Raw genomic sequence first — 27,424 nt, forward strand, 5'->3', positions numbered from 1 at the left:
ACTAATTTGTTTAAACTACTGATACTCTTCCATAACAGTCTTTACTAAAAGCCACAGTACAAATTATCAGCTGATCTATCCTGTCTGTGAATGGAGTAGGAAAAAAATAGGACAAGCAGTGGGTACAATGACTCAGGAAGCATTAAACAACAAGGTTACTCTTGTGTAAATATTTCTGATTGATAAAATGAAAACAAGCAATGAGATGTTAAGTGTTGTATCAGTGAACTGTGCTTGTACAACATATGTGTACTACACATAAAGAATTAACTATATCACTTTATCAATACTGCAAACAAAACAACAATATAATATGAAACTTCCTGGCAGATTAAAACTGTGTGCCCGACCGAGACTCGAACTCGGGACCTTTGCCTTTCGCGGGCAAGTGCTCTACCAACTGAGTTACTAAAGCACAACTCACACCCGGTCCTCACAGCTTTACTTCTGCCAGTATCTCATCTCCTACCTTCCAAACTTTACAGAAGCTCTCCTGCGAACCTAGGAGAGCTTCTGTAAAGTTTGGAAGGTAGGAGACGAGATACTGGCAGAAGTAAAGCTGTGAGGACCGGGTGTGAGTAGTGCTTTGGTAACTCAGTTGGTAGAGCACTTGCCCGCGAAGGCAAAGGTCCCGAGTTCGAGTTTCGGTCGGGCACATAGTTCTAATCTGCCAGGAAGTTTCATATCAGCGCACACTCCACTGCAGAGTGAAAATCTCATTCTGGAATAATGTAATATACTGTCTGGTCCCTTGAAAACAAGTATCAGAACAATATTTCTTTCATGGCAGCTCTTTCTGCACAATAGACTACTGAGATACCAAATAACACCATTATCTCAATAAGTGGCATTATCTTCCACAACCATAAAGGCACCTTTTGTGGAAATAAACTACTAACAGTGACTAGGAATGAGGCACATTTTGTACATTATTTGTGGAAATATTGTAAAAATATAGACTACCAAAATAAATTCTGATGATAAGAAACAAAATTCTCAGATGCCAAGAATGTACACGATGATAATGATAATGATAATAGTAATAATAAAGATAATTACAAAAATTACTTGAGGGCATTTATATAAATTAAACACAAAAATTGTGTAACAGGTATGGCATAATGGAATGACGAGCAACAAATATCACTGATACTGTGGGTTTTCTTCAAGAAACTTCTTGAGCTTCGATGGATAATCTGTCATAACTCCAGATGCACCCAGTTCGAATGCTGTTCTGAATTCATCTTCATAATTCAGTACCCAGAGGTATGTCTAAAACGAAAAAACAAGATAATTTTCTATGTTTCATGTTTCTTAAGAATGATACCAATAAGTAACATCTGTAAAACTTGTCTTGATTATGTAAGATACACACTGACAGATAATGTACTGTACATTACAGTAAACTACATAATTTTTTTGCTATTCCAAAACTCATTTTGTAAATGGAGAGATGTGAGATCTCTGCCCATTGTTGCTTTCATTTCCAGTGATTATTCTCCATAGCTAGAACATTGTTGTACCATTTCTTTAGCCTGAGTCACAATGCTGGAGGAAGAGGCACCATTATCTGTTGTGCTACACATTATAATCAAGTTTCTCACCACAGAAAGCATAAAACCATCCGAATTTTTTTAAAGACTTGCAGTACTGTTCGGGGCAACACCATGAGAAAGACTCAAGTGCGCTCATGGCAAAACCAGCTTTTATGAGGACAAGAAACAATTTAGAATGCAGTATACTGACATCACCAAAAACCATATCTCATGGGAGGGGCAAGGTTTTTGCTAGAACCTTTTTTTGATTTCAAAGGAATTCTTCATCAACTTTCTTCATGAAACTTGGGCTGTGAACACTGCATACTAATGCCAACTTTTGGGCCAGGAAAACATGTTTATCAGAAGAGATGTGCATTTCCAATCTGAGATGTGTCATGCATCCTGAAAGTGCTGGACCCCCTCACAGCTGCCCGAACTTAACAAACAATTTAGGAATTGTTATGGACCACACAATAGAACATCCTACCTACAGTCCACACTTACTGTGCTGTGATTGTCATTTGTTTGGCCCCCTAAAGGAAGCAGTCAAAGGACACAGATCTGGTGATGATGGCACTGTCGAAGTGTTTGTGTACAACCGGCCGCTATCACAGAAATGTTCATTTTACAGAAAGTGGATGAAGAAACTGCCTGGGAAAAATGTGTTTCTTGTTCAGGAGACTACATAGAAAAATAGGTGTGTGCGTGAATTTGTCTGAATTTTTTTTTTTAATGTCTAGTTTGTACCTGATTCATCCTTGTACCCTGTCTGAATTCCACTCCATTAATTGAGTTGGCATCACTGTTATTCGAAGTATAGCAATAAAGTTTCACAATGTCAGTGCCACTGAAATTGAGAACAGATTTTGTGCTCAGTTTGGAGAGATCTTCTTTGCCTGGGTGTTGACCAGTGGATAAAAACATTTTAGATGTGATGTGACAGCCATGTATGTCAGGCAATAAGATAACAATTTATGTCTGGTTTCAATGACCAAAGGCACTTTTGGGCTTTAGCCTCAAAACTAGTTGTGACTAAATAAATATAGAAATAAAGTGTAGCAGTGGAAAAGTTAATTCCTAAAGCTCTCGAATACAAACTTTAAATTTTCACAATGAGAAATTTGTGAAGAGATATAATTCAAAATGCAAGTCACAAACACTGAACAACCTCAATGTTTGTCATATTACTGAAGGTGATTGTTGCTCAGCTCTGATAGATTGACTTTTTTTCCTTCTTCGCCAAGGGATTCGTTATGAGAACAGCAGGGGTGTTCAAGAATATGAAAACAATAGAAACACAATACATTACCAAGCCTAATATGGTGTGGAAAAACACTGGGTTCGAAAACAGCTTCCAGGCTTCTCAGAATATATAAATACATGTCTTGTGTAGTTTTCAAGCGAATCTTGTACCATTCTTCCCGCAAAATAGTAACAAGTGCAGATAACGATAAGAGGCCTCTGTTGAGTCAATCAAAAAGGCTCATAATATGGGCATCTGGTGATTGTGGTGGGCAAGGGAAATGTGACAATTCACCCTCAGGGTCATAAAAACAGTCCTGGATGATGTGAGCAGGGTCCCAATTGTCTTGGAACATGGTATACCCATTGGGGAACTAACAGTGTACCTAGGGATGGACCAAATCAGCCAAGATGGTCATGTTATCCTTGGCAGTAATGCGACCTTGCACACTAACCATGGGGACCATAGAATACCAAATATAGCTGTCCTGATCATCATCGAACACCAGCCATATTTCACTCTTGGGATGCAAACTTGGCCAGAAGTTGGAAACAACATGAAACAAGATTCATTGGACCAAATGATTTTGTTTCATTGCTCCATAATCTAGACTTCATGGCTATGGCACCACATTTTCTGGTTACAGGCATTTGCATCATTAATGAGTGATTTAAAAAATTCCAGCTCACTCTACAATTCCCTGCTTACAGAGCTTCCTTAGTGTTATTTTGGTGCTGACAGCGTTCACAAGGCTGCATACAATTCTGTAGTGGATTTTGAAGCTGTTGTCCTCTTATTTTTTGTCACAATCCTCTTCAATCACCATCTGTCGTGATCACTCAACATGCACTTTTATCCACATTGTGACTCAGCAGATGACTTTTTCCACTCTCCACGTATGCAATATAAATCTTCAATACTATGCCTTTTGAGACGCCAAATACTTTAGCTACCTTAGTTATGGAAGTACCCATCATAAAAATACTGACAATCTGCCCATGTTTGAATTCACTTAGCTCTGACATAATGCACTCACAACTACACAGAACACTCCATTAAATGTCGGGCATGCAGCTGAGCAAATAAAATTTCCTCTACTGATATTTCGGCCGCGTATCGTCCGGCCATCTTCAGAGCGAGTCACAAGACTGACTCGCTCTGAAGATGGTCAGACGATACACAGCCGAAATATCAGTAAAGGAAATTTTATTTGCGCGGCTGCATGCCCGAAATTTAATGGATTATTCTTTACGCCGTGAGAAGTTGAAAATGCACGTACACAGAACACTATTCTGACCACAGCTGACACTTGCAATATATTGAAGACGTTTCACAGGTGCCATTCATGGTCAAACACAACAGTTCAATCTGCAGGCTTCCTAGTTGCATTTATGTTGAAGGATGTATTTCTTCTGGTGTTCCCAAATTTTTGAACGGACTTTTTATGTGACCACAACATGTCTAACTCAAAGAAGGTGGGAGGAAGGTATAACAAAGATAAAAATCTGTCAACTGTCATGTGGAAGGAACGACTTTGAGGATTCTAAAGGTTCTCTGCTAGAAAATTTTATCCTCGGTTGCAACTGATGACACCTACTACTGCAGTCTCCGGGAGGAAGCTTTGTTGACCAATCATTCCAATACATGTGCTTTCCTCATTCAGATAAGATACTGTTGCAATGACTGAAAATAAGATTAATGTGCACTAGGTGGAAAATTCAAGGAAGAGATAAAAGGAAGAAGGACGAATAATTGCAATTCGTGTAAACAAGGGCTCATTGGGCTTCAATGGGTTGGCACGACATTTTCTGTTCCTGTAAATACAAAGAAAAGCCTCATTTCAGAATGGTTCAAATGGTTCTGAGCACTATGGGACTTATCAGCTGAGGCCATCAGTCCCCTAGAACTTTGAACTACTTAAACCTAACTAGCCTAAGGACATCACACACATCCATGCCCAAGGCAGGATTCGAATCTGCGACCGTAGACTGAAGCATCTAGAACCGCTCAGCCACATTGGCCAGTGCCTCATTTCATTTTAAGCAATATCTATAGTTATCAGCTGTGTAATCTGGAATAAAGGCTCTAGGCATAGTACAGAGAGACCCAAGCATTCCTTACAACACAGATAACATAGAGCATACTTTATTTCTCATCAATAGCAGATAGTGATTACCACGACAAACTACCAATGTACCATCCATAAGAGTATTTCAGGCTCTAATTTGTGAGGAAGGACTCATGTTACATGTGTTAACCACTAACCTCTGTGAGATGGCTGCCGAACATTTTGGTGGACATCCCCTCACCTTCTTCGGTCATTTCACCTTTTCCCTTTTTGTGTATCTCTCAGTTGGAATGTTGACTTCTTGCTGTGAAGGCGGGGTGCCAATTGCACTAACTGACCATTGGTAAGTTCACAGTAAACCAGCCCTGATGTCTCGCAAATGCACAACACAAGCTGTGCAATTATTATTCTAAGACATGTTTATCAACATTTCATGTTTATTGCAATGAGTCTGGTGTAATACTGTATAGTTATTATTAACTGTGTTTCTTAATTAATTTGCACAATGTGGAGACTCTATCAGGTCCAGCTCAACTTTCAAATGCATTTGGAAGAAATTAATGAAGTTTTTGGTGACAGTCATATTGGTCCAGATTATGACATAGAAAGTGATGATGATAGGAGTTCAAAACATAAAGTGGATGAGGGTGATGGAAATGGATATATAATGGATTGCAAACGGTGGAAAACTTTGACTCAGGTGGGGCCAATTATTAATGCCGAGAGTAGTATAAACTGCCTGAGAGAAATGGGCATTCTGTGCTACGGATGCATCTCTCTGGAATAAGAAACCAAATATGTATATTTGAGGACTCTGTGTGAAGTGGTTACGGAGATCGGGTGTGTTTTATGTTGGAAAGATTTTGCTATTGTTGTGCGATGCTATTAATGTTTAGTTAGTCGATGGCACAATAAACACAATTGAAGAAAATAATATGCATTCAAGGTGTGTATTTATCAATTTATAAAGATTTGACAAAAATCCTTCAGATATCATCCAACGTAGATCGATCGGAGGTGCAGTGTGGAATGATAGCGCGAACCTGCATCTTGTCACGGTCAATATTCTTCGAGAGAATATCTCAGCAATAAACTTTTCATAGATAAAAAAGTTAGACTCATCATACAACATAGAACCTAGTTGTATGAATGATCTTCATAGCAAACTAAACATTTAAGAGATTTCAGGTGGAGCTATTCCGACTAGGAGTATCAGCGAGATCGACGCTGTGGTATTTAAAACCAAAAGACTTTTATTCTTTAGCTTTTAAAGGACTGAAGCTAAAAACCTAAATAAAACCACTGAAAATCATAACTAATATCCCAAAAATAAAGAAGAAGCAGATAATTTTCTTAAACAAAATGTCTTAAATAAATAAATAAACAAAATTAAAATAAAATATAATAAAGATTGGAGGATATATAAATTGTTGAAGATGACCTGAGTAAAACAACAGTAATGTGACTATGATTTCTACTTTTATGATAGGTGAAACTCCACTTTTATGATATGTGAAACTGATTCAAATGAGGAAAAGCACAATCACCAACTAACAATCAGAACAAGACAATGTAACGTAGTGTTGCATAGTGCTGAAGAACTATGGGGTCTACTTTTTGCTTATAACATTTTAGATGAGATTCTGCAATGATAAAAGAATAAAAGCAGTCAAATAAAAGTTCTCAAAAGAATATATCATTTCTACAAGATATTGATGTTCTTGAACTGAAAGGTTTTATAGGCTTATTTGTATTCACAGCCATCTCCAAATCTGGTAACAAATCCATATATAAGCTTTTCTCAGTATGTGGAACAGAATGTACTATTTTTCATAGTACTGTAACAAAAAGTTTTTGTTCATATTGGTAGCTCTTCTATTTGCAGTTGCATATAAGGAGTCTACAATACATACATTAAGAATGTGTATGAGGAGGAGGAGGGGATTAATATTTAACGTCCCATCGACAACGATGTCATTAGAGACAGAGCACAAGCTTGGAGTTGGGAAGGATGGCGAAGGAAATTGGCCATGCCCTTTCAACAGAACCATCCCAGCATTTGCCGGAAACGATATAGGGAAATCACAGAAAATCTAAATTAGGATAGCCAGAGGTAGGTTTGAACCATCATCCCCTGAATGCGAGTCCAGTGTGCTAACCACTGCACCACCTTGCTCGGTTTCTATTTGCAAACTCAGATGGTAGGGCTGAAAGGAAAAAGGGTAATGTGAATGGCACAGTGCCAAACATTTGTAACAGATTTGTTGTTAACTATGAGTAGTGTTGCTCCCCAGGCTGTACTATGTGCATTGACAAAATACTTGTGCCTTTCCCTATTTGATGTAGATTTCAGGTTTAACAGAAAAAAAAAAACAGTGAAATATGTGTTCAAGATTGTGTGTATGTCAGACAGCAGGACCCAGCCTGCACTATGGCCTGAAAGTTAACATCAAAATGTGAATTTATACTTGAAATTTTCAGTACTTTACATCTGTTTCTGATTCTTGGTCATTCAAGAAAGACTGGCATAGCATTAGATTAACAACTAAAAGTTTTATTTCTATATTTTCAAGAAACTTAGGGCAGTCCACTTTTTTTGGAACATTGTTTGCATATTTTCTTTGTTTTCTTCTTGCTTATTAATCCTTTCACTGCGCATTTACTCTCAGCGACTCCCGCCCTGTGTGCGTTATTTTCACCCGGTGCATATATATATGACTGCAGCAGTCTACTGTTATTACTGAGATAAAAATGATACGCAAAATCCAGTATTGTCAGTGTAAATCGTTTCCTTTTTTTTAAATCTTTGTTCAGACAGTCTTATTTTGTTCAAAAAAGGTACTTTATTAAGTGAAAAAAAAAATAGAAAGCATTACATTAGTAATACTTCAAAGTGTGATATCTCTCGAAACAAAAATTCAAACATAAAGCCTAATTACATTTTACACAAATGTATCTTGTGTCACTTCGTTTATCATGTTTTGCACATACAATACACCTTCACTGGGTGGCCTCCTTCTTTGAAGCTCCTGGGATTAGCGAGATGAAGTGGCGCTCGGTGAGGCATAAGGGGATTGTCACCATCAGCCGATCTCCTTCCACGACGTCCCTCTGTTTGCTTTTGGTGGTGAATCTCCTTGATAAGTTTCTGTTGAAAATCAGATAGTGAAATATTTCGTCCTGTTTGAGTTTTATATAATGCATATGCATTGAGCAGAGACAGATCCACCATTTTACAGTTTTTCGTACACATTCTACTGAACTTAGCATCATGTCACTCCTGTCGACAGCCCCCATATTTTCAGTGGTTTTGTTTTTGGTTCATTCGTGGCTCTGTCAATTTTGTCAGTCGCTGTAATTTCGTTTTTATGAAAAATTGGTAGTATCCTCACTTCCAGGTTGTCCTGCCACTTCAGAGCAAGAAGTTTGTGTGTTGACATGAACTCGATCTCACCTTTTCTATGTTTTTTTGATAAAGCAGGCATCCCTTTGCAGTTTGTTCTCACAGTTCCACAGGCATTAGTCACTCTGTCAAGCAAATAAGAAAATAATGTTGGGCTAGTGTACCAATTGTCAACATATAATGTGTGACCTTTACCAAGGTAACGTTCAATTAAAGTGAGAACAATGCTTCCAGGTATTCCAACATTTACACTAAAGTCAGTTTCTTTTTTTATGTCTGCTGCTGCACCCGCATAAATAATAAAGTCAAGAATATAACCAGTTTCACATTTACATAACACAAAAATTTTTACACCAAATCTGTTGCTTTTGGAAGGAATGTACTACTTGAAGACGACACGACCTTTGAAGAGAACTAAACTTTCGTCAGTGTAGAAATTTTTAAAAGGATAGAAAGCACCTGGAAATACTTTTCTTAAGTGATCCACAATTCGACGTAATTTCCAGATTTTGTCATCTCCAGGGCCCTTACTGTTATCAGCAAAATATAACATTCTAAGTAACAGAAGATATCTATCTCTCGGCATGATTTGCGCAAACATTGGAGTAGACAATAACTGATCATTGGTCCAATAACTGTTTATTTCATGTTTTCTCACTTGAGCCATCAGAAAATTTACAGCAAGGAAACAGTAAACTTCGTCACTGTTTATGTTTTTCCAACGTCGCAGTCTTGATTTTTCAATGGCATCATTGCAAAGGTGTTCATAATATAAATTACATTACTCAGCTACATAGCTCACGATTTCTTGGCTAAAAAAAAAACTTGGAAGCAGTCGTATACAGTACATAAATCATCTAAATTGACGATTTTGGAACCAGAACCACTGTTATCGAAATTATACACTTTAGGGTCCAAATCAGAGCCTTTCCATCTAAAATCAACTGTTGTGTGTCTCTTAGGAGATTTTTCAGGCATACGCTCAGGCTCTTCTTCAGAATCAAAGAAAGAATCGACGCTAACGTCAAAATCTGGATCTGCATTTACTGGTTCAACGTTTGTTGGTTCACAAATATTTTTTATATTTGTGGTGAAAGACTTATCTGCCAGCTCGTCGTCGTCATTATCTGTCCACCCATAATCAGCTGGGTTTGGCACGATGATGTCCTCGTCGTCACTTTGGTTTAGAATACTCAGCAGCTCATCATCTGCAAACGGACGGTAACATCGTGTCATTTTACTCGGTAACGCGGACATGGCCACATGCAAACTAGGTAATATAGCGATAAGAATGAACTCAGCAGAAAGAGAATTCAGCAATCAATAGTCGTTCAGGTATTTCCTAGTATTCCAACGATTAAACTGCATACTTGCGCAACAATTGCCTCCAACTCACTGGCCCGATTGTCGGCGTTATAACTAACTATACGACAGTAGCAGGGAACCGATGTAAGTATTTTTTATAGCAAATAGTATGTATACGTCTGGAGCACTGAAATGATGAGCATATATTTATGTCTGGAGCAGTGAAAGGGTTAATATTCTTTGTGATATTTCACTTTCATATGTTTGAAAATACATGATATGACTAGCAGAGGTCAATAAACAAATAATAAGTTAAGACAATGTATATAAACTGACAATAAATTTCTGAAGTCTGACAGACAATGTGATACCAATTACGTTACATAATTGTATGATATGTGTAACGAGTTAAGCAGGGTTATAGTGTGGTTAAAGTGACATTGATGAACTGCACACTAATTCAGTGAAAGTTAGGAGCAGTTAATGACAAATTAGTCCAAGAAAGAATGAAAAATACTGTAGATTACAGCAAACACATTTATAAAGGTTCACTGAATGACCAGATACAATGTAAAAATACTAATCTGTTAACACATAGCCTAAGAAGGAAGGAATGTTAGATTAAACATCCTGTTGACACTGAGGTAATTAGAGACTGAACACATGGTACAAATGAACAAGGATGGAGAAGGAAATAAAGTGTGTACTTTCCAAAGGAACTATTCTGGCATCCACCTTAATGTAGGAAGCCCATGATTCAGGTCATATTCCTACACTTTTGGTGTCTCATGGAGTCCATTTTTGCAAATTAGGTTGTGTAGATTATATTTAATATATTTATTTATTTATCACAATATTTCAGTTACTATCATCATCATATCGAAACTTAGAACTTGTAAAATAGCAATAAGGATGAGTCAGGCAACAGTGAGTTGTTGTACAAAGAGCAAGGTAGAAGGATTTTTGCCAAACACAGATACATCAGTAATATTTATGAGGTGGTACCTAAACTGGAATTATTTTTTTAAAAGCTATATATTTTCAAATTGTTTACAAAACAATCTTATCCCATTCAAAATATTCTCCATTTTAACTAATACATTTGTCCTATCAGTGCTTCAATTGTCCAAAACATTTTTTGTAGTCATCTTTAAAAATGGATGACAGCTCCTGCCTTGTCCCCCCCCCCCCCCCCTTGACTTGTCAAATTGGTGTCCTTTCATGCCCCTTTTCATGCATGGAAATAAGAAGAAGTTGCATGGAGCCAAGTCCAGCGAGTAAGGAGTGTGGGGCATGCCATTTTTAGCCAAAAACTGTCCGACAGCAATGGCAGTGTATGCAGTTGCACTGTCATGGTGGAAGAACCAGTCTTCTATATGCCACAAATTGGGTATTTTTTGACTAACACTGTTGCGCAATCTACTTGAAACTTCCAAATAAAAGGTCTGGTTGATGGTCTGAGCTAGGGGAACAAAATCTGAATATTTCCACTGATTTTGGCAGTTGATGGGTGTCCAGAACGAGATTTGGCATCAATCGTCATGTTTCCATGTTTAAATCGCACAAACCACTCGTACATTTGAGTTTTTCCCATAGTGTCATCTTGATAAGCTGTTTCCAACATTAAAACAGTTTCAGCAGCATTTTTACTGAGCAGAGAACAAAACTTCACAGCTGCGTCTTGCTCACTTAAACTTGCCACCATAAAAAACGAAACAGCACTAGCAAAGACATTCACAGTAGATGAACAGAATAAATGGCACTGAACTGGCAGTGAGTTGTGCTATGCATGCCCATCTGCAGAAGGGTGTACTATGCAAGCTCCACCCACAGCAATGTTATTCAGTTTTTTTTGAAGGGGGGGGGGGGGGTGTACCACCTTGTATGGACATTTCTTTCTGTTATTTTGGTACATGTCACACACTAAAATTATGAACTAACTATGAAACAGATACATACAAAATGGTAATCATGCATTGACCATAAACAAAAACGTAAACAAATTTCTGGAGTACTTTAAAGAGAATTTATTTTGTGGGCAGTGGAAGTGTTTGAGAAAGAAGTGGAGGTGAAGTAAGAGATGGAGGTCCACTGAGAGGTGGAAGTGGACAGAGAGATAGAAAGTGGAAGTAGAGGTAAAGGTACAGGTAGAGATGAAGACAGATACAGAAGTAGTGCGATATAGATCAAATCAAGAGGATGCGCTAAGTTTTGTATTTGTCACTGCACACACACATAGGTTCGAACGCAGCCACTGCTTGAATTTTGAATACATATCATCAGCAATGGCAGCCAAAGTCTTCTGGCATAAGAAGACACACTCATTGTGCCAATTCTCTTGTCAAAAAGGGTACAGGATCAGACAGAGGTTTAGGGTACTCTCTTGTCTCTGGGGTGGGAAAGTGCACCTTCAAGGTGGAAGAATCTGCAGTGATCATTGACATGAGGAGGCAGAAAACTATGGAAACTACTACATTAAGAACACATAATGTGTATCCAAAGGAAATGTGGCCTGTGAGTGAACAAATGTCATGAGGATCTCTCCAATCACAAAAGATCCCACACCATTCCTCCATTCAGATCTCTGGGAGGGGTTGGGATGGCCAAGGATGAGGTGACCATGAGAAAAAGATGGAATAGTAAATGATGGGATAACATTCTACAAGTTGGAGCTTGGAATATAATAGCAAAACTAGAAAATCTGAAAAGAGAAATGCAAAGTCTCTATCTAGATATAGTGGGGGTCACTGAAGTGAAATGGAAAGAAGATAAGGATTTATGGTCAGGCGAATATAGGGTAATCTCAACAGCTGCAGAAAATGGTAAAATAGGAGTAAGATGCATTATGAACAGGAAAGTATGGCAGAAAGTGAGCTACTGTGAACAACTCAATGACAGAATTATCAGATTTTACAAAAAACCAATGCTGACAAAAATAGTTCATGTAGACACATCAACGTTGCAAGCAGAAGATGTAGAGAGAAAGTGTACAAGGGTATTGAACAGGTAATTTTGAATGTAAAAGGAGATGAAATATAATAATCATGGGGGAATGGAATGCAGTTTTATGGGAAGGAATAGGAGAAAGTGTTACAGGAGAATATGGGCTTGGTATTAGGAATGAGAGAGGAGAAAGCCTAATTGACTTCTGCAATAAATAACAGATAGTAACAGTGAATGTTCTGTTCACAAATCAATAGAGGAGGAGGTACACTTGGAAAAGACTAGAAGGCATGGGATCATTCCAGCAGGATTACATGATCAAACAGAGATTCCAAAACTGGATACCAGATTGTAAAGGAATATCTAGGAGCAGACAGACTCGGATAACAATTTAGTAATGATGAGATGTGTTTCACTAATGTTGAGGATACAGCAACAAGGTATACCATGGTACCCATTTCACTTGAGGAGGAGTGTGCACTTCTAAAAAGGGCAATCACAGATGTTGGACAGATAAATGTAGGTATAAGAAAGTTAACTGAAAAGGAACCTTCACTCACAGAAGAAATATTTCAAATGGTTGACAAAAGAAGGAAGTACAAAAATGTTCAGGAAAACAGCAATATAAATCCCTTAGGAGTGAATTTCAGAAATGACCAGCTATTCAGGTTGGTGTGTAAAATCTAAGAGACTGGAGCTGTACCTTCAGACTTTTGTAAAAATATCATCCACACAGTTCCAAAGATAGGATGAGCAGGTGTAAGGACTATCGCACAATTGGCTTAACTGCTCATGCATCCAGGCTGCTTACAAGAATAATATACATAAGAATACAAAATAAAATTGAGGATATGTTAGATGCTGATCATTTTAGCGTTAGGAAGATAATGGCACCAGACAGGCAGTTCTGGCATTGTGCTTGATAATGGAAGCAAGACTGAAGAAAAATCAAGGCACATTCATAGAATATGTCAAACTAGAAAAAGCATTTGACAGTGTAAAATGGAGCAAGATGTTAAAATTTCTGAGGAAAATAGGAGTACGCTATAGGAAAAGATGTGTAATATACAATATGACCAAGAACCAAGAGGGAACAATATGACTGGAAGACCAAGAACAAAGTGCTCAAATTATAAAAAGGGGTAAGACAGGTATGCAGATTTTGCCCCTACTGTTCAATCTATACAATAATGAAGCAATGATGGAAACAAAAGAAAGGTTGAGAAGTGGGATTAAAATCCAGGGTAAAAGTATAAGACACACGGATGACATTACGATCCTCAGTGAAAGTGAAGATGAATTACAGGATTTGTTGAATGGAATGAACAGTATAATGAGTACAGAATATGGATTGAGAGTAAATCAAAGAAAGATGAAAGTAATGAGAAGCAGTATAAATGAGAATAGCAAGAAACTTTACATCAAAGTTGGTAAGCATGAAACAGACAATGTTAAGAGATTTTGATATCCTTTGTAATGCATCATATTACTTTAACGAAGTGACGTGTTGCACAAGCATTTTTCAAACCAAAGAATGATGATCACCTCTATAAAAAGTTTATTTTCATGATGAATTAGATAACTTGCTGTTTGGATGTAACTTTTATTTATGTACATGTATTACAAGTTGGGTGGATGCAATGTATATGTAAGATGGGACAACAATAAATATTGCACCACATTTGTGGTACCTGCTATCTGGAAACTCAGTGAAGAAAGGAACTTATGGAAAACAATGACAAGAAGAAGGGACAGGATGATACAAAATATGTTATGACATCAGGGAATAACCTCCATGGTGCTAGAGGGAGTTACAGAAGTCAAAAACTGTAGGGGAAGACAGAGTTGGGAATACATCCAACAAATAACTGAGGACATAGGGTACAAGTGCTACTCTGAAATGAAGAGGTTAGTGCAGCAGAGGAATTCAAGGTGACCAGACCTAAAAAAGAGGACAGCTGTTAACAATGAGCCAGTTTTGAAACATTCCAGTAGTTATGAAGGAAGATAGCAACTCGAAGAAGGAATGAAAAACCATATAAATTCAAATGGTCAAAATACTGGAAGCTGTTCAAGTGTGACAAGATGGGGGAATACCTGCAAAGCTAATATGTGAAACCCACAAAAAAAAAAAAAAAAAAAATATATATATATATATATATATATATATATATATATATATATATGCTTCTGAGAATTGCTGCTAGAAGTATAAAATTGAAAAATATTATGTGCTTTGTAGGAAGCTTAAGGTGAGGTTATTGTTGTTGGGAGTGAGAGAAATAAGATGGTATGGACACAACAAAAGCAGCAGCAAAAATTAATCAGGAAGAAGAGCTTTAAAGTGATACAATCATGAGGTAGATGATTGACCAGAATGGGATTGAACAGCATACTAGAAGTGGGACTACTAAAGATGAAATATAAACACCTATGTGAGACTGATAAAGAAAAGCAAAAAGAATGCTGCTGTCCTTTTTCTACTGTGAAAATTCATGGTTATTTCCACTACACCTTTTGCAAGTACTGTATTCTATTTAATGTACTTCATATTTTAAACTATTGAAACAAATATTTATTGTCTTTAATGATTTCTTCTATCGGGTTCCATAAATGTTTCCAATTTTTCAGTGAAACTTAACCCAAAAATTTAAGTCTTAGTAGTGGATGTCACTATTCATAAAAAGTATCATATTCATATTTTCAAGTTCATGACCCTTCTTAAATGTAAATATATTTTTAAAAGTATGTTGTGAATAAAAGTTCAAAAATGGTTCAAATGGCTCTGAGCACTATGGGACTTAACTGTGGAGGTCAACAGTCTCCTACAACATAGAACTACTTAAACCTAACTAACCTAAGGACATCACACACATTCATGCCCGAGGCAGGATTCGAACCTGCGACCATAGCAGTCGCGCGGTTCCAGACTGTAGCGCCTAGAACCGCTTGGCCACACTGGCCAGCTGAATAAAAGTCATTGACAATTTATGGAATTGCATCGTTTCAAAGTTTTTGTGATGATCATAGAGAACAACCCCGCCCCCCTCCTCCACAGAGCACATTATAGAAAATGTGTTTGTAATGTTAAGACAGTGCCAAAAGATATTTTCAGGTTCTGGGCACCACTTACACACCTGTATCAATTTAAAAAGTATGTTGTTAATGAAAGCTCAGATCCATATTCTGGAATAACATTTTTAAATTACACTGGTCTGGAGGAAAAATTGTTAAGAATATAAACAGACACAGGACCAAATCTGGGTGTCCCCCCCCCTCTCTCCATCAAATTCACGTAGTACAGTTGCCTCTATAATCGACTATTACACTCTTATTTTCAAAGTCTCTCTCATCATTACATTCATGTAATTATATGTCCACCATTTCACTTTAATGACCTTCAGCATTGAAAGAAGTGCTAAGTCATGAAATTCAACCCAAATCTCAATTCCAAATTCATCTCAGTACTGTGTTTGTATCAGACAGATGCTCAGCTGTTCGATATTACTCATAAAAAGAATCTAACATTGCTTCTATTGATTCTGGAGTATCAATGAATTCACTTAACAACAATAAATGAAAATGCTTAAATAATCAACAAGACATTACTTGGATGGATCATGTACAGAGTAAGTACTATTTATTTACTATTCAATCAATTACACAACTATAGTTATTAGGAATAACAATAAAAAATAACTTACCTGGATTCCACGCTTTTCTAAGTGGTTAAAAAGAATGCGTCTCATGAGAAGCAAGTCCATACTTCGCACAAAGAAAGTGTGGAGAGGTAAATATGAGGTATTATTGCTTCTTTTCCTGAAATGCAACCTACATTATTAGGTGTTTTAACATAGTATGGGTAAATAACTTACATTACACATGTTGCATACACATTTTTGGACTGCCATTATTTATATTTTCTGCACGAGATAAAATTTAAGTAAACATGTAACTCGGGAGGGGGGGGGGGGGGGAGGGGGGGTGGCGCGCTTATGGGCGCCATGTAACTCAGGTATGGTTCTTATGTTTACCCATGCACTTGAAGCACATCATCTGTGTTTTGCATTTGTAGCAATCACATAACTTGTGCGTGAAGCTACTGAGACATTCATAATGTATACAACACTCAAAACAGTTAATACCATTTATAGAAAATGCAGCTATAACTATGAAGCAGTGGTGGTGTTGATGTTGAAGAACATCCAGATCATGCTAAACAATCACAATCTATCTTTGGAGACATTGTTAAAAAAGTTCTGGAAACTGGAGGTGTGGAGAATAAAATATGCCAAGGAAAAAGAGGAGCAACTGATGAAAGAAACGTAACTAACATTTTAGCATAAGTAACACAGAATGCTAATGTCACTAAGAGCCATCTCTGAAGTGCGAGAAGGATCAACTAAATGAGTGTTCTGTGAACACTACATTCCATCACATTTCATGCTCTTCATTTTAAAAGCACAAAATCAGATCCATTTACTTAACATTTAATAACTAATTTTAGATAATGGCAAGAAACTGGTTATAAAATACATTACCTGATCAACCTTAAATAAATAGCAGGTAGAAAAATTTCAAGATGTGTCTCTTTAATGGGCACAAATGGCAAGAGTCCAGTGTACAGCAGCAATACTAGCAGCAAAACCTGTTTCATTGAGAATAGGAGATTGACTCGTGGATTCTGTTGAAATTTAAAACACTGTTACTGACAAAGTATATTACAGCAAATACAACAGGGAAGTTATTGTCAATATCAACATATTACTTCCAAAAATGTCCATAAGTAAATATTAGCGACTTCTAGCCTTGGAAAACATATAGTTGTGAACATTACAAGTTATGTATAGTTACAAGATGCTTCTTAACAGTCTACACTGGCTAGAAACAGAAATGAGTGTTACAGCTGGATAACAAGTGCAAACAAAGAAAACCAACCTGTGTAGCACAGAAAAGTTATAGCACTGAATATATTGTAAATAACATGAAGCAGAATGAGCTGTAATAATGAATAGATAACACACACACAGCTGTTACCACAATCACTATTAACAATCATTAAAGTAATCACTGAAACATTACTAATCCTATGTTTTTACAAAATTGAAAAAAATATACTGAAAATAATAGGGCAGTTCTAAATGCCACAAAAAGAAAGTGGAACATGAATGTCCTGCTATTTTAGAATAAAATGTTTCTGGATTTTTCAACCATAAGTGTCTAAGCTCAAAAACTTTTGAAGCAAACACATTGTGTCTCAGGTAATTACTTTTATCTTTAGAGGACTTTCACAGCACTCCTAAGCAAAGTACATTATTTATTGAAAACTAAATGGATCTGACCAATGTTAGGCAACATTTGCGCAATATATCACATTGAACAAAACCAAGAAATGAATAGGCTGAAACAACAGACAAACAAATGAAAGAAAAGATCTGCTAAGATTATATAAAAAGATACAGCACAGAAATGTCCACAGGTGTGTGATCACTTCAAGAACAACAATTGTCACAGAATAGACAAAAAATATCAGTATAATATTATGCTGTGGCAACAAAATAAATTAAACTGAAAGACAAACCTATAAACAACTTAGGAAAAGATAAATTGCTACCTACTGTAAAGATGTCATGTTAATTTGCATACAGGCACAATTAAAAATACACTTCCACAAAGGTTTTTGCCACAGCATTTATCAGCAAAAGAGAAACACACACACACGCCATGCATATACACAAGCAAGCACACTTCATGCACACATGACTGCCAAGACCAGCAGCTCAGGCCAGAAAGGAATTTGGTCTGAGCTGCCAATGTTGGCAGTCGTGTGCATGAGGTGTGCTAGTGTCCATAGTAAGACAAATCTATAAATCTGTCAATACAAACCTGATACTGATGGGTGATACATGTTCTTATTTGGAATATTGCTGATGGTCAAACACACTTCAATAAATCATTTCTGAACAGCAAAGTGAATAGTTATTTTAGTGACTCACTCAACGGTGGATAAAGATTCGACTTAACACAATGGTCGCATGCCTCCTATGTGACTTCATGTAACACCTTAACTTACTTTAGAAAGTGTGTAGTACAAGATATTTATTGATCTGGAGAATATTATGCGACTTAGAGAAAACAAGTTACCCTTCAAAAAAGCAATTTACTCTTTGACTTTTGAACTTAATCAAATTTGTAAAAATACATTTTGTGGTTGATATGTTCTACGTACAGAAACCAGATGGCAGTTATAAAGAGTTGAGGGGCATGAATGGGAAGCAGTGGTTGGGAAGGGAGTGAGAGAGGGTTGTAGCCTATCCGCGATGTTATTCAATCTGTATATTGAACAAGCAGTAAAGGAAACAAAAGAAAAATTTGGAATAAGTATTAAAATCCATGGAGAAGAAATAAAAACTCTGAGGTTCGCCAATGACATTATAATTCTGTCAGAGGCAGCAAAACACTTGGAAGAACAGTTGAATGGGATGGACATTGTCTTGAAAGGAGGATATAAGATGAACATCACCCAAAGCAAAATGAGGATAATGAAATGTAGTGATGTTGAGGGAATTAGATTAGGAAATGAGATACTTAAAGTAGTAAAGGAGTTTTGCTATTTGAGGAGCAAAATAACTGATGATGGTCGAAGTAGAGAAGATATAAAATGTAGACTGGCAATGGCAAGGAAAGCATTTCTGAAGAAGAGAAATTTGTTAACATCGCGTATAGATTTAAGTGCCAGGAAGTCGTTTCTGAAAGTATTTGTATGGAGTGTAGCCATGTATGGAAGTGAAACATGGATGATAAATAGTTTGGACAATAAGAGAATAGAAGCTTTTAAAATGTGGTGCTACAGAAGAATGCTGAAGATTAGATGGGTAGATCACGTAACTAAAGAGGAGGTATTAAATAGAAATGGGGAGAGGGGGAGTTTGTGGCACAACTTGACTAGAAGAAGGGATTGATTAGTAGGACATGTTCTGAGGCTTCAAGGGATCACCAATTTAGTATTGCAGGGCAGCGTGGAGGGTAAAAATCGTAGAGGGAGACCAAGAGATGAATACACTAAGCAGATTCAGAAGGATGTAGGTTTCAGTAGGTACTGGGAGATGAAGAAGCTTGAACAGGATAGAGTAGCACATGGAGAGCTGCATCAAACCAGTCTCAGGACTGAAGACAACAACAACAACAACAACAACAACAACAACATGTTCTACGTAATATGATTCAATGTAACGAGTACAATGGTTATGCTATCCTCAATGTGTTAACCCATACTTCCATCCTAATATTATTAAATGCAAAAGTAACTCATGTTTTCATGACTAAACCACTGAATCAATTTTGATAAAATTTAGTGTGAAGATAGCTTGAACACTGAGGAAGAACATTGGCTACTAAAGAGAAGAAGGTGAGAGAGAGAAGAATCAACGCCTGAGAAGGCAAAGTAGAGAATGGAACATACTTTTTTTTTAAAGTTATTATTTTTACATAAACCCTGTTGCATAATATATATGTTGTATAATGTATAACTAATTCAATACCACAATACATAGCTGTGTGGTGGCTGCCATCTCCCTCCGCACACAAGGTTTGGCACTGATGCTGTACATATTGCTGTACTGTGCATTGCATTCAGTTGGGGTGAGGGGGAGGAGGGTGCACATCACAAGCTATGCTTACTCAAATAGTTAGACACATGAGGGCAGCTGATGACTGCACATACAGCGACTTGCTTACTCACAGTCACCCATCATAACAAAATTATGACATGAAAGGGCAGCCACAGATAATGATTACTTCAGTATAAATTAACGGGTGTCGTGTATTTAACAAATTCTATAAGAAACTGTAAAAACTTCAGAAAATTTGTTTCTTTTGGATTAATTTAGTAATTTTGTCAGTTGATGTTTGTCAAATTTTATCACTACAAGTGATATGTTATTCAAGTGATTTTTTTACTTCAGAGATTCTCAACTAATAATAAATTTCATGTACAAAATGTTTGTTGTTTATATTGCTGCTTAAATAAATGTTATGTCTGTGGTATAAAAGAGGACACACAATTCTGAAGGTGGAGGTAAGTAATTCTTTTTGTAGCCGTTTTTCATCATATTATGTCTAAATAAAAGTAGAAATCCTAAATGTAAGTATAGGGAAGGGGGGAGGGGGGGGGGGGAGAGAGAGATAGAGAGAGAGAGAGAGAGAGAGAGAGAGAGAGAGAATACGGAGATTTTGTGAACATTCTTCAGTAGAGGTTCCAGAATCTACAATGTCAACCAAAATAACATACGTTGTAAATCTATATCGGTTATGTATCCATTGTAGGTTGCGCATTCACAGAAACTTTAAATTTTCTGCAGGGGTGTAACTGGCCTGACAGTTTATTTACTGTAACTAAGGGGGTACACCATTCACTTGATGCAATAGGCTGAACAATGCCAGATTCCTTGAGGCGAACCAATTCATCTTTGACTTGTTCCCTAAGTACCACTGGAATCAGATGGGCCCGGAAAAAATGAGGCCGAGCAGAATGTTTCATGGTAAAGTGTGCTCGAAAATTGTTGGAACACCCAAATCCAAGAGTAAACAAAGAGGAAAACACAGAATATAATGTATCGCACAGGGTATAGGATGCATGTTCAGACACTAAATTCACTTCATCTGAAATGATAAAACCAAACAACTTAGAATCATCTAATCCAAAAATATTCTCTGTACATTGTCTACAACAAGAAATGCAAGTGACCGGACCGATGACTTGTACTGGGGCAGAGAACTTGCTAAGAATAAAAAATACTTTGTTTATTGTAATTAACTAACTTTCGTGACAGAGAGAGAAGTGAAGGGGAGCCCAAGTCCGTATAAGTTTGTGAGTTTAACAAGATAACTGCAGCTCCTGTATCCCCTTACACGTGCAGAACATTATGAAAATCCATAACATCAATGAAAACTTGTTTGGTGCAACAGAAACAGTCAATAAAATGTTTATGTCTGTATCTGCATCAGGGTCTTACGCTGAATTTTTACATTACAAACAGAAGCAATGCGACCTTTTTGCTGCTATTATGACAGATAGCCCAGCATTTTGTGCACTCTGGGTGCTAATGGTTAATGAAACAGTAAGGGCCGGACAGGAGTGTGGAACACGTATGAAGTTGTTTGCAGACCTATTTACTTTGTTGGTATGGCTGCTGTTGGAAGCGAAGCCAGCCAGCTTTACACTGTGATCGTGTGTGGACTGCCACAATCATGTCTTCTCCCTGCGAACTACTTGAAGCTTGGTGTGTAGAAGAGGATTCAATTGCTGATACCTCACATCATGACTAAATATGGCTATCCATAACTCGCGACACCTTGAACGACTGTGCAATACCTAAAATCTTGGAGGGTGATGAATTTTCACACTGCAGGGTAACCTCTCGCACCTCACAGTCTGGAGCTAAACAAATGATAGCATCTCCCACCATCTGAGTAGCATTCGGCTCTTTATGCACATCGGATGCAAAATGACAATGACTTGACCGATGGAGTTCAGCCATCCATGCTCAATACGACTGATATTGTTGCTTCCTACAGTGGTAAAATCCAATATGGAATGCAATAACATGGGTACACTTACAGCAGTAATTTGAAAGTTGTTTATACTTTTCGTCATAAGTTAAAGAAGATGGATCCTACAAAAGGATGAGTTGACGTTAGGATTCGATACATTCTTGGGGATATCCATGAAAGGAAGATAACACGACATAAAATTGCATCAGTAATTCCAAAAGCTGGAAAGTGCTGTCAGAGACATTTCTCTTATGTGTCCCATTCCTCAATGGAATATGTAGAAAAGGGGGGGGGGGGGGGCAGGCGACACAGACTGAGGAGCATAACAAATACACAAAACGGAAGCCAATGATTGAAGAACCCAAGTTTGATTGTTCAGCACCTGTGATTACTGGTGCAACGCCATGGTGAATTTCTTGCTGTCCATCCAACCAACATATAATGCCCTCCATAACACCATCCTTTCCGTAACACCATCCTTTCTGTAACAACATCAGCCATCATGAGAATAAATGGAGAACCAAGTAGAATAGAAATTTTTGCAAGGAGCAGGACCACACTCGTAGCCAGTTGTGTTGTAATTAGATATACAACATGACCAGTAGAGTGAACCCAACTTTATTCTATGGAAGCATTAACAACTTGAGCACAGTATTAAAGTAACATTCAGCAGGAAACAATTACGTACACACAGAGCTGTAGCAATACACATGCAGAACTAATGCCCCTTCAAACAAACAAACAAACAAACACACACACACACACACACACACACACATTTACCCAAGTAATACTAGTAATACTCCATTTTGGTGACCATCACAGGACACGAGTTAGAGGTGCAGGTGTAGTAATAATAATAATAATAATAATAATAATAATAATAAGAAGAAGAAGAAGAAGAAGAAGAAGAATCTTAATGAAGAAATTGGAAAAAGATATGGCATCACCCACAGCAACACAAAATCAATAACAGAGAGAATATAAGTGGGCATATGCAATGGTGTAGCTGGGATGCTTTTGATTAATTATGAAGATTTATGTTTATTTTGTGCTAAAACTAAAGAAGTATTAAATATTTTTAAAAAGTTGGACTACAGATGCTAGTTGGCCACAGCAATGGGGCCAACAGCGAAAGATATAAACATGCTTAGTAACTTTTGGCACGTAAGTCAAGAAGAATCTCATTGATGGCCTGAAAGAATTCCACTTGGTGATTTTGTGACTACAGTTGTAGCAGCAATCTCTGATGGCATCCCTGTTTTAGCCAGCCATGATGGCTGCAGTTCAGGATAATTTTGCAGTGCAGCAGACAGTCAGCTGGTTATACTACAGCTAAGCAGCGATTCATCGCTGCATAAGTTCACACATGTGTGATCCATTAGCAGTGCAGTAGTGTTAGCAGTGTGCCTGATTAGGTGAGCTGTAAATAGAACCAACCTAAGATTTTGTTTTTAAGTAATTATTCTGTGAAGAGTTGCAGAATCACATTTTATTGGTTTTATGTAGTGGTGTTAAAACATAGTAACATTATTTAACGAGTGGTAGGTGATAATTGTTGTCTATAGTGTATGCCATGTATAGACCCTCTATATATTCCTTCCACCTTTCAGCTCTCTACTTTCCTTTCTTTAGTTAGGACTGGTTTCTCATCTGAGCTCTTGATATTCATAAAGCTGCTACTCTTTTCGTCAAAGGCCTCTTGAATTTTCCTTTAGGAGGTATCTATTTTTCCCCTAATGAAATATGCCATACATCTGTCCTCTAGCCATACCTCTTAGTCATTTTTCACTTCCTGTCTACCTCATTTTTTAAACATTTGTATTCCTTTCACCTGCTTCATTTACTGCATTTTTATATTTTCTCTTTTCATCAACTAAATTTGATATATCTTTTGTCAACCAAGGACTCCTGCTAGGTCTTGTCTTTTTACATATCTGATCCTCTGCTGCTTTCACTATTTCATCTTTTAAAGCTACAATTACTTTTCTACTGTATTTCTTTCCATCATTCTTGTCAACCATTGCCTAATGCTCCCTCTGAAACTCTCAGCAACCTCTGGTCCTCTCAACTTATCAGGGTCCCAGCTCCTTAATTTTCTACCTTTTCCCAATTTCTTCAGTTTTAATCTACAACTCATGATCAATAAATTGTGGTCAAAGTCCATATCTGCCCCAGGAAATGTTTTAAGATTTATAACCTGGTTTCTAAACCTCTCTATGAATCCTGATGTTTTCAAGTCTCTTCCATGTATACAACCTTATTTTATTATTCTTAAACCATGAGTTTCCCCCCCACCCCACCCCCCCCACCCCCAAAAAAATATCACTATTAAATTTTTGCCTCCCGTAACTATCTCAATAATTTCTTTTATCTTCTCATACATTTCTTTAGTCTTTTCATCATCTGCAGAGCCAGTTGGCATATAAACTTGTACGACTATTGGTGGATGTGGGCTTTGTGTCCGTCTTTGCTAGATTAATGTGTTCACTATGCTGTTTACAGTAACTCACCAGCAATCCTGTTTTTTGTTATTAATTATTAAACCTACTCCTGCATTATCCCTATTTGATTTTGTATTTATAACCTTGTATTCACCTGATCGGAAGTTTTGTTCCTCCTGCCATCGAACTTCACTAATTCCCACTGTACCTGACTTCACCTGACCCCTTTCCCTTTTTAAATTTTCTAACCTACCTCCCTGATCAAGGGATCTAACATTCCACACTCCGATCTGCAGAATGCCACTTTTATTTCTCCTGATGACAACATCCTCCTATGATCTCCGTGTCCGCAGATCTGAATGGGGAACTATTTTACCTCCGGAATATTTTACCCAAGAGGATGCCATCATCATTTAGCCATACAGTAGAGTTGCATGCCCTTAGGAAAAATTATGGCTGCAGTTTCCCCTTGCTTTAATCTGTTTGCAGAACCAGCACAGCAAGGCCGTTTTTGTGGTGTTACAAGGCCAGATCAGTCAATCATCCAGACTGTTGTCCCTGCAATTAATGAAAATGCTGCTTCCCCTCTTCAGGAAGCACATGTTTGTCTGGCATCCTGTGTCATGAACTGTTTGAAAGAGCAATTTTATCAAAGTACTGGTCACACTGTGTAAAAGAGTGACTGAGAAAAGAAGTAAAGTCACGAACAATGCTCATGGGACCATGGAAATGATATTCTTACAGCAGGGTTTGTGACAAAGCAAGCTGGGATCTCTTTCCTTTCTCTCTTGTTTTACCATCTGCCTCCTTAAATTCATTTTATTTTCACTTTTGCCTAATTACCATTAACATACATGAGTATAATCTGCATTTCCATACAAGAGGGAGGTTGCCCCTGAGTCTTGGAATATAACACCAGACCTAATTTTGTGCTTAGTTTTATGTATGTAATTAATTTCCCAATTTATTTGACTATTCCTAGTTAATATCTGTTGTTACTGGGTGAACTCAGTAACTGTTTCATGACTAAATTCTATTGTTGACTTATTAACAAATATAAATTCTGTACAAATTGTAAACATTTGGAAGAAGAGCTACTAGGACTCTTTAAATATTTATTTGGCTCCATTCAAAAACATCTTAGTAAAGACAGCCCTTATTTAATTCCAAAATAATTACCACATTTATCAAAAGTATTGTTTGCGTAACTATATCTGTTGGTTTTCATTATTAAACAAATAATTCGGCCTAACCTTTGTGGTAGAAGAAACTGTTAAAAAGAAAGAATTTTTCAATGTATTCAGTTAACTGAATGAGTTATGTTTTAATTGTAATGTCTGTAGCTTAAACATCGAACAATGTATAGTTTCAGTACCTATTATTGTGAGGATATATAAAGGCCCGAGACAGTCAGTCCACGGCTGATTTTCAGACAGGAAGTCTGTATCAGTTTGAGTAACACTAATGCATTAACTTAACAGTGAAATTAGTGTAACACAAATAGGCTGTGTGTTAAAACAATGACAGTGTCTGTTCAATTTATTTGAGAAATAGTGTCATACATACCTTATTATTATGCAAGAACTGTGAAGTATGTGGTTAGGTATTTACTGCTCATAGATGTTCAATAGCAAACTATTGTAGCAGTATGCTGATGTTTGTCTGCAAACTAGTATGAGGCATAGCTTTTACCAATACTGAACTGGCCATTTAACTGTGTAATATTGGGGGGTTGTGAACAGTGAAAGTAAAGAACTGTGGAATGCAACTGTGCACCTGTCGGCTGCATCATTTACAGCAGTCATCGTTGAACTTCCAGCCCCCATTTTTCAGCCAGTATAACAATGCAGTACGTCGGCAGTAACAAGTACATAAAGGTATTCTCAGAAAAGCCAGGGATAACTAAAGGCTATACATATGATGTTGAGGTTATGCCACACAAAACATTTTGTCATGAAACTTACTCCATTCCATGGACAGAAAAGGAAGCAGTTACAAAAGAGATAAGAAAAAAATGATACAATGGGGAACTGCACAGACTTCTCTTTTGCCATATGGCAGGCATTTACTTGTGGTGGTGAAGCCAAGTGGAAAAGTATGATTATTTTTGTCATTAGAATGTAAGTAACTGAAAATTCTTCAGCTTACAGTAGTATTAAAGTAAATAAAGACAGATATCTACTATTTGTAGTGGAAATGCCATATCTGTGTATAGAATTCTGTGCATTGAGTGAGATGAATGAGAAAACTTTTCCTCTGGAATAATTATTTCGCATAGGATTAGTAAGTTATTTCATGAAAGCAAACTTTAAGAAAGCCGGTTATGAACATAAATAAAAAGTGATTGTGTGTGTCTGTGTCTGTGTCTGTGTCTGTGTGTGTGTGTGTGTGTGTGTGTGTGTGTGTGTGTGTGTGTGTGTGTGTGTGTGTGTGTGTGTGTGTGTGTGTGTGTGTATACCTATTATTTATGATGCACCGTAAGTCATCTCATTTACTACAGGAACTAGAAATAGGTGATTGGTTGGAAAGAAGTTAAATGTTTATGAGCATCTCATTCCTTCACACATAGTTTGTGAAAACAGAAGACTTTTTGAGAGACAGGAGTGGGTGCTTGTGATTTAATGATAATGCAGGAACTTGCACTGCAATCCTAAGATAATTTCCAGATCTAAAGAAAGATATTTTATTTTAAATGGAAATATTAGTTTGATGCATACATTCATAGCATTTTTGTTTTGCATGTTGGTATTGTCATTTTTTATTTGTAGTTCACTGTTGCTATTTGAGTTTTCTTATTTTCATTTTATCACCTGGAGATAGTGAATGGAGCTGTGGATGCTAGAAAATGGGGTGCCAAGTGGAGAAATCAGATCATTTCCAACACATTCTTCTGTTTGAGAATAATGCCGTTGGACAGAGCATGCCTAG

General features: G+C 37.2%; 1 protein-coding gene across 2 annotated transcripts in view; it reads right to left on the reverse strand.

The window, feature by feature from the left end:
• Nucleotides 1–628: 628 nt before the first annotated feature.
• LOC126342343 (lysophospholipase D GDPD1-like) overlaps nt 629–27,424 on the reverse strand; it is a 139,799-nt gene continuing 113,003 nt past the window's right edge. Inside the window, exons 6-8 of one of the 2 annotated variants that reach the window (XM_050001847.1) lie at nt 17,042–17,184; nt 16,205–16,319; nt 629–1,272 (exon numbers count right to left, since the gene is read on the reverse strand). In XM_050001847.1, the coding sequence (XP_049857804.1) occupies nt 1,144–1,272; nt 16,205–16,319; nt 17,042–17,184 (387 nt within the window). In that variant the 3' untranslated portion in view covers nt 629–1,143. Of the gene's footprint in view, nt 1,273–7,046; nt 7,998–16,204; nt 16,320–17,041; nt 17,185–27,424 lie in introns of those variants that run through there. The other variant, XM_050001848.1, reaches the window with a different exon arrangement.

This window comes from Schistocerca gregaria, chromosome 1 (genome assembly GCF_023897955.1).
Source record: "Schistocerca gregaria isolate iqSchGreg1 chromosome 1, iqSchGreg1.2, whole genome shotgun sequence".
In the NCBI taxonomy this organism is placed as follows: domain Eukaryota; kingdom Metazoa; phylum Arthropoda; class Insecta; order Orthoptera; family Acrididae; genus Schistocerca; species Schistocerca gregaria.